The sequence below is a fragment of the Hyperolius riggenbachi genome, chromosome 4 (genome assembly GCF_040937935.1).
Source record: "Hyperolius riggenbachi isolate aHypRig1 chromosome 4, aHypRig1.pri, whole genome shotgun sequence".
Classification (NCBI taxonomy): domain Eukaryota; kingdom Metazoa; phylum Chordata; class Amphibia; order Anura; family Hyperoliidae; genus Hyperolius; species Hyperolius riggenbachi.
In genome coordinates, this window is record NC_090649.1 from 486,929,793 (window position 1) to 486,944,061 (window position 14,269).

At 47.7% G+C, this 14,269-nt stretch overlaps 1 protein-coding gene across 2 annotated transcripts in view; it reads right to left on the minus strand.

Moving 5' to 3' along the window:
• THADA (THADA armadillo repeat containing) overlaps positions 1 to 14,269 on the minus strand; it is a 782,712-nt gene that overhangs the window by 709,727 nt on the left and 58,716 nt on the right. For both annotated transcript variants that reach the window (XM_068233009.1, XM_068233008.1), the window contains exons 15-16: positions 4,282 to 4,405; positions 1,746 to 1,897 (exon numbers count right to left, since the gene is read on the minus strand). In XM_068233009.1, coding sequence (XP_068089110.1) covers positions 1,746 to 1,897; positions 4,282 to 4,405 — 276 coding nt within the window. The remainder of the gene's footprint in view (positions 1 to 1,745; positions 1,898 to 4,281; positions 4,406 to 14,269) is intronic.

Consider the following 14,269-nt stretch of genomic DNA (forward strand, 5'->3'; position numbering starts at 1 on the left):
TGTTGGATGGACAAGCAGGCACAGTAGAGGTTCAGTGGTGGGAGAAGGAATAAAGTGTTGGATGGACAAGCAGGCACAGTAGAGGTTTAGTGGTGGGAGAAGGAATAAAGTGTTGGATAGGCAAGCAGGCACAGTAGAGGTTCAGTGGTAGGAGAAGGAATAAAGTGTTGGATGGACAAGCAGGCACAGTAGAGGTTCAGTGGTAGGAGAAGGAATAAAGTGTTGGATAGACAAGCAGGCACAGTAGAGGTTCAGTGGTAGGAGAAGGAATAAAGTGTTGGATAGACAAGCAGGCACACTAGAGGTTCAATGGTAGGAGAAGGTATAAAGTGTTGGATAGGCATGCAGGCACAGTAGAGTTTCAGTGGTAGGAGAAGGAATAAAGTGTTGGATAGATAAGCAGGCGCAGTAGAGGTTCAGCGGTGGGAGAAGGAATAAAGTGTTGGCTAGACATGCAGGCACAGTAAAGGTTCAGTGGTGGGAGAAGGTATAAAGTGTTGGCTAGACATGCAGGCACAGTAGAGGTTCAGTGGTAGGAGAAGGAATAAAGTGTTGGATAGACAAGCAGGCACAGTAGAGGTTCAGTGGTAGGAGAAGGAATAAAGTGTTGGCTAGACATGCAGGCACAGTAGAGGTTCAGTGGTGGGGGAAGGAATAAAGTGTTGGCTAGACATGCAGGCACAGTAGAGGTTCAGTGGTGGGAGAAGGAATAAAGTGTTGGATAGACAAGCAGGCACAGTAGAGGTTCAGTGGTGGGAGAAGGAATAAAGTGTTGGCTAGACATGCAGGCACAGTAGAGGTTCAGTGGTGGGAGAAGGAATAAAGTGTTGGATGGACAAACCGGCACAGTAGAGGTTCAGTGGTGGGAGAAGGAATAAAGTGTTGGATGGACAAACCGGCACAGTAGAGGTTCAGTGGTAGGAGAAGGAATAAAGTGTTGGATAGACAAGCAGGCACAGTAGAGGTTCAGTGGTAGGAGAAGGAATAAAGTGTTGGATAGACAAGCAGGCACAGTAGAGGTTCAGTGGTGGGAGAAGGAATAAAGTGTTGGATTGCAAACCGGCACAGTAGAGGTTCAGTGGTGGGAGAAGGAATAAAGTGTTGGATGGACAAACCGGCACAGTAGAGGTTCAGTGGTAGGAGAAGGAATAAAGTGTTGGATAGACAAGCAGGCACAGTAGAGGTTCAATGGTAGGAGAAGGAATAAAGTGTTGGATAGACAAGCAGGCACAGTAGAGGTTCAGTGGTGGGAGAAGGAATAAAGTGTTGGATGGACAAACCGGCACAGTAGAGGTTCAGTGGTGGAAGAAGGAATAATGTCTTGAATAGATTTGCAGGAACAGCAGAGGTTTGGTGTTGGGAGGTATGCAGGGAAATGCATCCCGTGAAATTCCTAACCTGCGTTGTAAAGCCAAATAAACGTGACATGGTCGACAAGATTCCTGGGTGATTCTATTAACAGGTACTAAACAAAACTCCAATACTTGTTGCTTACTTATCCTTCAAAATATTAATTTTATGGAGAGCCTATCATCATGCTGGCATTTTCAATAATCTTGTGCCTACTGGTCTTCTTCTACGTCTTTCCTTTAGCAATACTAGATGTTAATCTTCACGTACCATAAAACCGTCAGATCACACTCAATCACCATGGCCCCTGAAGCCAGCATTCCCATGGAAAGGGCAGGGACGCTCATTGATTGTCGCCAGCATGGAGCACTCTGGTGCATTATGGTCATAATTACCTGGAGGCCCAGAACAGATGGGGGCAGCTTTCTCAGAAGTTCAAAGGCAAGGAGTTTCACTTCCTCAAAGGTGTTACTGAAGCACTCTAGGAGAGCGTGGACATTGTTACCGCTGACCGACTGAGCGAACTGAAATACGCTCTGACAAGAGCCTGTGAAAAGACATCATTAGTCGGGAAGAAATCTTACTAATACGTTTCTGCTTCATAGAACATAGCTTGTTAAGCTTTACGGCTGCCAATAAACCAGAGCCGGGACCGGCACATGGGAATTACCAAGTGCAGATGTAGCTCTGGCCCACAGATACAGAAGTATATATAGAAAAGCTACATTAAAGGCAGATGTTTTTGTTTCCGTGCTCGAGCTGTTTGCGTTCGGTTGGTTGTGTTTGCATTGGAGGTCTGGACTCTACAGGCAGGGCTGTGGAGTCAGTACAAAATCATCAGTTTATGAAACAAACCATCTCCGACTCCAGGAACCCAGAATTGCTCCGACTCCTGGACTCCGACTCCACAGCCCTGTCTACAGGTCCACCAAGACGGACTACTCATGGGTCCAAATACTCTCGTCTAAGGCCCCTTCCACACTTCTGTCCGCTGTGGTGTGATTGTTCGGCAACCGCACCACAATGGTCCCAAAAGGTTGCACCGCCGAGTCTGGCAAAAACTGTACAAAAAATGAGGCGCCGCCATAGGCCTTAATGTGAATTACGGCTATCGCAGCGTTCAGTCAGTAATATGGGCACTGTCAAAAGACGGAGCCCAAATTATGATAGAAACAGCGCCGGCAATTCTGGCAGCCGAATTACATTTTACCCCAAAGCCCATGGCCTCCGGGAATAGTAATTTTCGCCGCCAGCACTTCTGCAGGAGCAGGGTGAGCCTTTTTCGGTTTTCCCTGCGCCCACATTTTCTGGCACTTTAATTACATGTACACCGCACGTTACCACAGCTGTGTGACTATACAGTGAGTCACACTCCATCTCTATGGTGCAATCCGTCTGTCGTCATGTGACAGACGGCAATCTCACCTGAGGCATCCAGTGCATCGGAGGTCATGGAGGAGACTGTCTGTACCCGGGGAACGAGTGTATGAATTGCTGCTCTGCAGGAAACTGCCCGGCGGTTGCCCTGATCTAGGCTCGGGATTACCGCTTGCAGCATGTTTTTTCACCCTGAGCCTGGGTTGGAAAAACCGTTAGAGAGGTTAAAGGGAACCTAAACTGAGAAGGATATGGATTTTCCTTTTAAAATAATACCAGTTGCCTGACTCTCCTGCTGATCCTGTGTCTCTAATGCTTTTAGCCACAGCCCCTGAACAAGCATGCAGATCAGGTACTCTGACTGAAATCAGACTGGATTAGCGGCATGCTTGTTTCAGGTGTGTGATTCAGCCACTACTGCAGCCTAACAGATCAGCAGGACTGCCAGGCAACAGGTATTGTTTAAAAGGAAACATCCATAGCACGCTCTGTTTATTTTCCCTTTAAAGGACCTGCAGGGACATTGTAGGCAAGCTTTAGAGCTGTGAGGAAACAATTGAGTTGGCGCTCTTCAAGTCATGTGATCGCTGTGAAAAGCAGCCTGGGTCCCACCAGAGCGCTTTCAGCAGTGATTTATACTTTCAAGTAATCGTCTGCGATTTCAAAAGTGATTCACTGCTGAAAGTGAATGGCCACGATCCCTGCACCCTGCAACCAGCAATTTCAGAGCGATAAGGGGGAAAGCAGGGACCAAAAGCGCTCTAAAAAAAAAAAAGTACAGATTTCAGAGAACCGCACCTCTGTATTAAGGTGCCCACTAACGATACAATCTGTGTTGTCCAATCTTACCATTTCTATGTAATATGAGAGACAACCTAAAGTATCCATTTAAAGTGAAAATAAACTCATGAGATAAACAATTACTGGTATATTTATCCTTCTACTCCTAAAAATAACTGAGTATCCCAGGGTTTTCTTTTATATATAAACATTTACAAGGTAGGTTGAATGTTTTATTGTCTCTAATCAACGGCAGCCTATTAAGTGTCCCAGAGTTAGAAAAAGGTCAGTAGTTCATGTATTTTATCTCTCCCTGCCCACAGAAGTTATATTCTGCCAGGAAAACGTTTATGGCTGTAATATGCTTAACAGTGAGGCTTACTATAATCCCGACAAGACAGAAGCTGTCACTTCCATGCCTAGAAATTAACTCTTTCAGGCAGGAAAATAATTAATCAGTAAAACACCCTGGTTATTAATATGTTTTGCACTGTACATACACCTTTATCTCATTGGGTACACTTTAAAGTATACTCACTCATTTCACCCTTTTACTACTTAGATCTGATAAGTCTGGACAAAAATGATTGTTTCATGAATGGGCACATACCCTTATTAACAGGATTAAAAAAATAACATTACAAAAATAAATAACAAATGTCTATGGGGCAATAATAGTAATAATAATAAAAAAATATAATTTTTTTTTTTTTTGCCTTAACGAGGGATTCAAAAGTAAAAAAATAAAAATAAAAAATGACCACCACGGCTCACCTGCGACAACAGGGAAAATCTCAGCGATGGATCCTAAGATGGTCAAGGCCGAAAACCTCGTGGGATGCGACGATCCGGGGAAAAGCGACCCAAACAGATAATCCGTCACGGAGGACATGAATTCCTGGAAAACAAGAGACACAAAGCTGGCTGGTGACAGCTGCAGACACACGGGAGGGTGGGAAAGAACGCACAGCAACTGATAGGCGGTTACCGTGTTCTAAAACAACTCATAGCACGCCACAACCTGAAGACCGCTGTATACAGAGGCCAGCGTGCATCACCCACTGCCGGCTGTGCCCTCTGCTCTGCAACCTGACACAGAATATGCCCTACAGGAGGACTGTCTGACATCAGCTTGCTGCATACACAACTCCTCGCAACTAGTATGTTATAATGGATTCCTCGCTAAAGTGTCCCTGTCATGAGGAACACATGGAGGATGCCAATGCTGATCTCCTCTTGAATTTGCCATTTGCTTTTCTGGAAAGTCGGTTGTTTGGCTATAATACGGAGGTCATCCGAAAAGTAACGGCCATTCTCACTTAAAGACTGAGGTGATTGAAATCTACGCCCTGTTTTGGTGGTCATCTGCAGTTTTCATCGCTCCCGCCGATCTCACTCATGAATCCCCGCAGCAGCTCACTTGCTCTGCCTGTCTTTATGACGGCAGAGTCATGTGAGCCAGTCAGGAGCCGATTTCATTGGCTCCTGGTCCTGTCTATCAATGTAAGCCACTCCCATTGTCTTACATTGATAGACACGGTCAGGGGCCAATAAAAGCGACTCCTGACCGGCTCACAGGACTCTGCCGTCATAGAGACAGCAGAGTGGATGTCATGAGGATCTCGGCATGGAAGGCGGTTGCGGCGGGTATGTGTGGCGATTCGTCGGGATTCGGTAAGTATTGTACCAGCGGTCTCTGGTCCTTAACCACTTAAGGACCGGGCTATTGTGGCTAAATCTGTGCTGCGTGGGCTCTCCAGCCCACACCACAGATCAGGAACCACGCAGGGCGATCAGACTTCCCCCCCCCTCCCTTTTTCCCCACTAGGATGACCTGCTGGGGGGGGGGGGGGGTCTGATCGCCGCTCTGTGGCCAAGCGGGGGGGGGGGGCTCCTCAAAGCCCTCCTCCGCAGCGATTTCCGCCCTCCGTTCCTCTCCCTCCCTTTCCCTTTCCCTATGGGCTGCGCAGGACGGACATCCGTCCTGCGCCGACCAGGATAGGCTTCAGCTCATCAAATGCCGGCGATCCCCGGCCAATCAGAGGCCGGGGATCGCCGATTACCTTTACGGCGGATTTCTTCCCCGCGTGTTTACAATTAGCCTGCGAGCAGCGATTGGAGGCTCGCAGGCTAATTCTTAACTCTTTCTGTACTGGAAACAATATTAGATTTGTCTCTCTGCTCCTAATGTTTTATTTCTTAGCTGTACTACACATACCAATCATCTCTATTTTTTTTTTTTCGCTTCAGTGTCTCGCTTCAGGAGCTGTAGTGGGAATAACCTAATGAATAAAATTGGTTATTTTTTACAATCCGGATGTGTTTCGGAAGTCTTTGGGAGCACTCGGGCTCCTGAAGACAGGTCGCTCCATACTGTACCATAGTACAGAGCCGCCCATCTTTGGGAGCACTCGGGCTCCTGAAGACAGGTCGCTCCATACTGTACCATAGTTGGAGCCGCCCATCTTTGGGAGCACTCGGGCTCCTGAAGACAGGTCGCTCCATACTGTACCATAGTTGGAGCCGCCCATCTTTGGGAGCACTCGGGCTCCTGAAGACAGGTCGCTCCATACTGTACCATAGTACAGAGCCGCCCATCTTTGGGAGCACTCGGGCTCCTGAAGACAGGGCGCTCCATACTGTACCATAGTACAGAGCCGCCCATCTTTGGGAGCACTCGGGCTCCTGAAGACAGGTCGCTCCATACTGTACCATAGTACAGAGCCGCCCGTCTTTGGGAGCACTCGGGCTCCTGAAGACAGGTCGCTCCATACTGTACCATAGTACAGAGCCACCCATCTTTGGGAGCACTCGGGCTCCTGAAGACAGGTCGCTCCATACTGTACCATAGTACCGAGCCGCCCATCTTTGGGAGCACTCGGGCTCCTGAAGACAGGTCTCTCCATACTGTACCATAGTACAGAGCCGCCCATCTTTGGGAGCACTCGGGCTCCTGAAGACAGGTCTCTCCATACTGTACCATAGTACAGAGCCGCCCATCTTTGGGAGCACTTGGGCTCCTGAAGACAGGTCGCTCCATACTGTACCATAGTACAGAGCCGCCCATCTTTGGGAGCACTCGGGCTCCTGAAGACAGGTCTCTCCATACTGTACCATAGTACAGAGCCGCCCATCTTTGGGAGCACTCGGGCTCCTGAAGACAGGTCGCTCCATACTGTACCATAGTACAGAGCCGCCCATCTTTGGGAGCACTCGGGCTCCTGAAGACAAGTCTCTCCATACTGTACCATAGTACAGAACCGCCCGTCTTTGGGAGCACTCGGGCTCCTGAAGACAAGTCTCTCCATACTGTACCATAGTACGGAGCCGCCCATCTTTGGGAGCACTCGGGCTCCTGAAGACAGGTCTCTCCATACTGTACCATAGTACAGAACCGCCCGTCTTTGGGAGCACTCGGGCTCCTGAAGACAGGTCTCTCCATACTGTACCATAGTACAGAGCCGCCCATCTTTGGGAGCACTCGGGCTCCTGAAGACAGGTTGCTCCATACTGTACCATAGTACAGAGCCGCCCATCTTTGGGAGCACTCGGGCTCCTGAAGACAGGTTGCTCCATACTGTACCATAGTACAGAGCCGCCCATCTTTGGGAGCACTCGGGCTCCTGAAGACAGGTCTCTCCATACTGTACCATACTACAGAGCCGCCCATCTTTGGGAGCACTCGGGCTCCTGAAGACAGGTCTCTCCATACTGTACCATAGTACAGAGCCGCCCATCTTTGGGAGCACTCGGGCTCCTGAAGACAGGTCGCTCCATACTGTACCATAGTTGGAGCCGCCCATCTTTGGGAGCACTCGGGCTCATGAAGACAGGTCTCTCCATACTGTACCATAGTACAGAGCCGCCCATCTTTGGGAGCACTCGGGCTCCTGAAGACAGGTTGCTCCATACTGTACCATAGTACAGAGCCGCCCATCTTTGGGAGCACTCGGGCTCCTGAAGACAGGTCTCTCCATACTGTACCATAGTACAGAGCCGCCCATTTTTGTGAGCACTCGGGCTCCTGAAGACAGGGCGCTCCATACTGTACCATAGTACAGAGCCGCCCATTTTTGTGAGCACTCGGGCTCCTGAAGACAGGGCGCTCCATACTGTACCATAGTACACAGCCGCCCGTCTTTGGGAGTACTCTGGCTCCTGAAGACAGGTCTCTCCATACTGTACCATAGTACAGAGCCGCCCATTTTTGGGAGCACTCGGGCTCCTGAAGACAGGTCGCTCCATACTGTACCATAGTACACAGCCGCCCGTCTATGGGAGTACTCTGGCTCCTGAAGACAGGTCTCTCCATACTGTACCATAGTACACAGCCGCCCGTCTTTGGGAGTACTCTGGCTCCTGAAGACAGGTCTCTCCATACTGTACCATAGTACAGAGCCGCCCATCTTTGGGAGCACTCGGGCTCATGAAGACTTCAGAAGCCTCCCGCGGTGGGAGATTTAAACTGAGAAGTCTGAAGGGAATGGGGGAAGGCTCTATAGGACCCAGAGCCTCCCCTCTCCTTAGGTGAGTATCTGTTTTTATGTTTTAATTCTTGCTTCATATTTACTTAAATATCAAATTAATTTGTATCCTGAGCCAAGTGACTTTTGAACTCGTGCTGACAATAGTTACACGTGTTTACACTCAAATGAACGTGTTTAGACATACGACAGCTCAAGCAAAATGAATTGCTTTTTGTAATTTTACTGTAATCCAGATTAAAATGATATATGAATGCCAGGTTGCTTAATTGCTTAGCTGGACTTCACACTAATGGAACGACTGCAACCTGGGATTTATTCTTACAGGAGACTTAATTACCTCTGTGAAATAAGACATTTTGACATGCTGTATTTTTACAATTTATGGTAAATATATCAGGATTTGAAGTAGGTGCATTCATATGACTATTGTATGTCGAGTAAGAGATTTTCACATAATATATTATTTATTTGTTCATCTGTTTTGTTTTTTTGTTTTATTTTTATTACAATTTATATTCATTAGGAGTAGGAGACGGGACATTTTGGCTGACTAAGTATAAAAAAATAACTCCCAATAGGGGCTGCAGGGAGATGGTTCCAATCTCCCAATGGGTCGGGGACTGCTAACGGTAATCTGGGTTTTTTTGTTTTGTTTTTTAAAGCGGATCCGAGATGAAAAACTAACTATAACAAGTAACTTGTCTATATATGTTATCTAAAGTTTAGATAGTTTACACAGCAAATCTAGCTGCAAATAGCTTCAATAGAATATGATTATTTCTTCCTGTGATACGACAGTAGCCATATTCTGCTTGAGATCATTACACACAGGCAAGCTGATCTATATCTTCTGTGAAAAAAACCTCATCCCTCCTCCCCTCTGCAATCTCTGGATAGGAACACCTCCCCCTCCTCCTGCCCAGACTGAGCTCCCATGAGCCCTTGCTACTGTCTGAAAGTGCCTTGGCTCTCTGAAAGGATGTAGGCGTGGCTTGTTTAGTTTATAGGGAATTAAAGTATTAAAACGAAAACCAAAAGTTATTTGGCTTGGGGAATGCCCTATAAACAATAGGAAAGGAACACAATTATGCAATGAGTAAAAGTTCATCTCGGATGCCTTCAGACTCCCTTTAATGTTTAATATTGAGCAAATTAGATAAACGGTATTACAGTATCGTACATCTACATTCCCTGCTGGTCTGTTGTGAATCCACTGAGAATATTGTGAATATTAAACACAAATGCGGTGTCCATCACCTGCAAACTCTGTTCAGAGAGTGAATAGCGAACTGGTTAAAGGTGTTGCCTTTGATGAGCCCCATTTCTAGGCGCATGCCACTGCCATGAGCGCTGTAGGGAGGGGGGGGGGGGGGCAGTGATGGAAAGGGGAGCAGCGGCCAAGCTGGGACTCAGCCGCGGGGAGGGCGACCCGACCTCTCCATCCCTTCCTCTCCCAGGGGCTGCCATTTGTGCTCCCCCCTCTGCTGCAGAGTAAGTGCAGGGAAGCCTCGTATTGAGCTACCTATATCAGAGGCACCCACCTAGCTAACCTACGCTGGGGGCAACTATACTGGGTACCTATATTGGAAGCATCCACCTATCTAAGCTATACCGGGGGCATCTGCCTATCTAACCTATACAGGGAGCAATTACACTGGCTACCTACACTGGGGGCACCTATGCCTGGCTAGCTATACTGGGGGCACCTATGCCTGGCTAGCTATACTGGGGGAACCTACCTATCTAAGCTGTACCGGGGCATCTGCCTATCTAACCTATACTGGGGGCAATTACACTGGCAACCTACACTGGGGGCACCTATGCCTGGCTAGCTATACTGGGGGAACCTACCTATCTAAGCTGTACCGGGGCATCTGCCTATCTAACCTATACTGGGGGCAATTACACTGGCAACCTACACTGGGGGCACCTATGCCTGGCTAGCTATACTGGGGGCACCTATGCCTGGCTAGCTATACTGGGGGAACCTACCTATCTAAGCTATACCGGGGGCATCTGCCTACCTAACCTATACTGGGGGCAATTACACTGGCTACCTACACTGGGGGCACCTATGCCTGGCTAGCTAGACTGGGGGCACCTATGCCTGGCTAGCTATACTGGGGGAACCTACCTATCTAAGCTATACCGGGGGCATCTGCCTACCTAACCTATACTGGGGGCAATTACACTGGCTACCTACACTGGGGGCACCTATGCCTGGCTAGCTATACTGGGGGAACCTATCTAAGCTATACCGGGGGCATCTGCCTATCTAACCTATACTGGGGTAACTATACTGGAGGCACACACCTGGCTAACCTATACTGGGGGCATTTACACTGGCTACCTACACTGGGGGCACCTATGCCAGGTTAGCTATACTGGGGGCACCTATGCCTGGCTAGCTATACTGGGGGAACCTACCTATCTAAGCTATACCGGGGGCATATGCCTATCTAACCTATACTGGGGTAACTATACTGGAGGCACACACCTGGCTAACCTATACTGGGGGCAATTACACTGGCTACCTACACTGGGGGCACCTATGCCAGGTTAGCTATACTGGGGGCACCTATGCCTGGCTAGCTATACTGGGGGAACCTACCTATCTAAGCTATATCGAGGGCATCTGCCTATCTAACCTATACTGGGGTAACTATACTGGCTACCTATCGTGGAGGCACACACCTGGCTACCTATACTGGGGGCAATTACACTGGCTACCTACACTGGGGGCACCTATGCCTGGCTACCTACACTGGGGGCACCTATGCCTGGCTACCTACACTGGGGTAACCATAATGCCTGGCTAGCTATACTGGGGGGGCCTATAGCTGGCTACCAATACTGGGTGCAACTAGACCTGGCTAACCTATACTGCGGGCACCTATACCTGGCCCCACAAGGGGGGGGGGGGGGGAGGCGCGATTTTTACAGCCTCGACCTGGGTGCAATTTAGCCAAGAAACTTCCCTGCCTTTGATGTAGGCTTTGAGCCTGTGACCAGGATTTGAATGCCGGCTGAAGTCAGTACATAAAGCAGTAAGGTGTCTTAGGGCAAGCCTAGCTTGATCCTGATCGCCCATGGAGAGCGCCACTCTCAATACTCTCAATACAGGAATACATGCAAACCAGATCACGCAGCACAATATGAGTACCAGGTAATGCTTAGTCAGTCACTGGATGGGAGCATGGAGATTAGGCCAATTTGAACTCACTCATATCCATAGGATGGGTGCACAGTAATGGAGGTGCATGATCAGGTAGGAGACACAAGGAGGGGGAGGACCCTGCCCAAAGGCTTACAATCTAGAGGAATGAAGAATAATGCCTCAAACACATGTATGAGGCAGATTGCCCGACATGGGGAGACGGTAAGGGACTGAGCAGCCTTAATGAGACACTGAAGCGAAAAAAAATTAGGATATTATGATTTGTATATGTAGTACAGCTAAGAAATAAAACATTAAGATCAGATACATCAGTGTAATTGTTTCCAGTACAGGAAGAGTTAAGAAACTACAGTTGTTATCTCTATGCAAAAAAGCCATTAATCTCTACGACTTTGACTTTCAAAGTCGTGGAGAGGGCTGTCTTCTGACTTTTATTATCTCAACTATAAGTGAACAGTTTTCTTTTTATCTGCTAGAGGAGAGGTCATTAGTTCACAGACTGCTCTGAAATAATCATTTTGAATGCTGAGTGTTGTGTAATCTGCACATATTATAGAATGATGCAATGTTAGAAAATACACTATATACCTGAAAATAAAAGTATGAGAATATTTTCTTTGCTGCTAATCTTCTAGTAATTATTCATAGTACACAACCAATTCATTATATCATATTTTTTTTCACTTCAGTGTCTCTTTAAGGGGGCTTAAGGAAGCCCCAGGTAAGTATAGAACCTGAGAAGTCTCATCTCAGGTTCACTTTCAAGTATACCAGAGACGCTCTTCCATCTCTCCCCGGCGCTTGGGAGTGTTCTGCGTCTGTGCAGAACTCTCCCAGCCACCGGAGAGAGACAAAGGAGAGCAGTGCGAATGAGCAGACTGGCCGCGACTGGCCAAAGTTACAGGACCCGGTACAGAAGAGGGAGAAGGCGGAGGACAGCTGCGTGGGAGCGATCCGTGCGCATGGGGCTGGAGGAAGCCCCAGGTATGTATGGAACTGGGGGAAATACTTGTCTCCGGTTAACTCTAAGTGCCATCATTCTTTTTAGCCTATAAGAAATATTGTATGTATTCTGCCTCAGTACTTTTGAACTCAGGTTCAACGATGTCTCCTCATCCCTCAATGTCTGTGGTATGTGATATTTTAGCAAACAAGTGGTCTTATCTGTTTGTCATAAATTAGCTAGCATCCCTGTGAGACCCTCCTGATGCAATTAAGGCATCTATTGACATTTATTTATGTTTGCAAAAGAATGCATCTCCTTTTAATGTCCAGTGTATATAAGCTGCGTGCTCTAACATCCCGTCAGCATACAGGAATCGAGTCAATACAAGAATAATTCTAGCATCAATAATGTAAAAGCTCTTTGTCAGGGCACAATACACTGTAGTGTTCCCTGCGCTACAACAGTCCTAGCAGTAAACTGTTCTCTCTTTGCTTGAGCTTATGAGCACTCTAACGCACAGGTATGGCGCCATCTAGCTGTCAAATCAGGCAGTAGATTACAATGGCCTCAATTCACTAAGATCATGCTAGAGATAATAAGGGAAGAGAAAACTTACCTCCACACAGTGAGAGAGTTATCTTATCTCTTCATTCATTACATTACCTCCTCTGTAGTTAAAGAGAACCAGAGATGAAGCAACCTCATGTATTTTACCTTATAAATCAGTGGGAACATGACAGTAAACACCTAATCTGCTCTTTGTTACATTGTTCTCTGTTTAATTTGCCTGTTATCACCTCTAAGATAAGAATCCCGACTAAGCAGTCGGTCTGGCTTTGCTACAGAATAATTATAGCTGAGACTGTGTTCTTTGCTGTCTTCAAGTCCAAGCCTGCCCCCTGCTGGCTTTGCTCAGGAATCATTATAGCTGAGTCATTATAGCAAAGCCAGAATCAATGCTCAGTCCGGGATTCTTATCTCAGCTAGATAACAGACACTTTTAGCAGTGAGGATGGAACAGAGAGCATGGTAAATGTTTTCTCTAATGTTCCCACTGATTTCTATGGTAAAATACACAAGGGTGCTTCGTCTCTGGTTCACTTTAATTTACCTCCTCTGTAGTTAATTTACCTCCTCTGTAGTTAATTTACCTCCTCTGTAGTTATTTTCACAAGTAGCTAATTAACAGCCTGTCTTTAACTCTGGAGTTATTTTAAGGATCGGAGAGTTAATTTAAATACAGAAGAGTTAACTTTAGGTTTGCCTGAGGTAAAATGTTTCCTGAATACTACGTGCCTTATCACCATGGTAACAACTCTAGAAGAGTTATTAAAGACAGGAGATAAGTTTCGTGAATTGAGGCCAAATTCTATTACAATTTCAGAAATACAGTAAGGGCCTGATCCAATTCACTTTTTTTCCTATTCACTGTTTTTTCCTACGTTTTCTCCTAGGTGATATTTTCACCTCCTCCGTAATAAAACCCGTGTCCCTGTGTCACGCTGTCCCTGTGCAGCTGGGTCCGTGCTTTTTGCTACTGCGCATGCCTCACAGAGACTGGAGGAGGGGGCCAGGGAGCCGGGCGGGCGGGTGTGCCGCGCACGCACGCAGGTGCGGCAAAAAAAACCACAGACCTAGAGCCCGTTTTTAAACAGGCTTAGGTCCGCTAGTTATAAATAAAATGCCTTTTAACCACTTAACGACCAACCAACGCCGATAGGCGGCGGCTGGTCGCAGTGGTATTTCCATGGAAACGGCCGTTCAAGCGGCCGTTCCATGTCAGTTCACGGAGGGCGTCTCCGTGAACAGCCTGTGAGCCTCCGATCGCGGCTCGCAGGCGAAATGTAAACAGGCGGGTAGGAAATCCCCGGTGTTTACGTCGCACGGCACTGCTGTCACAGCAGCGCCGTAAACGAGATCGGCGATCCCCGGCCTCTGATTGGCCGGGGATCGCCGCCGTCTGATAGGCTGAAGCCTATCAGAGGCAGTACAGGATGGATCGCCATCCTGTGCCGCCCACAGTGAGGAGGAGAGGGAGGGAAGGAGAAGGAGGGGGGAATATCGCTGCGGAGGGGGGCTTTCAGGAGCTCCCTGCTAAACACAGCAAGCCGGTGGCGATCAGACCCCCCCAGCAGGACATCCCCTAGTGGG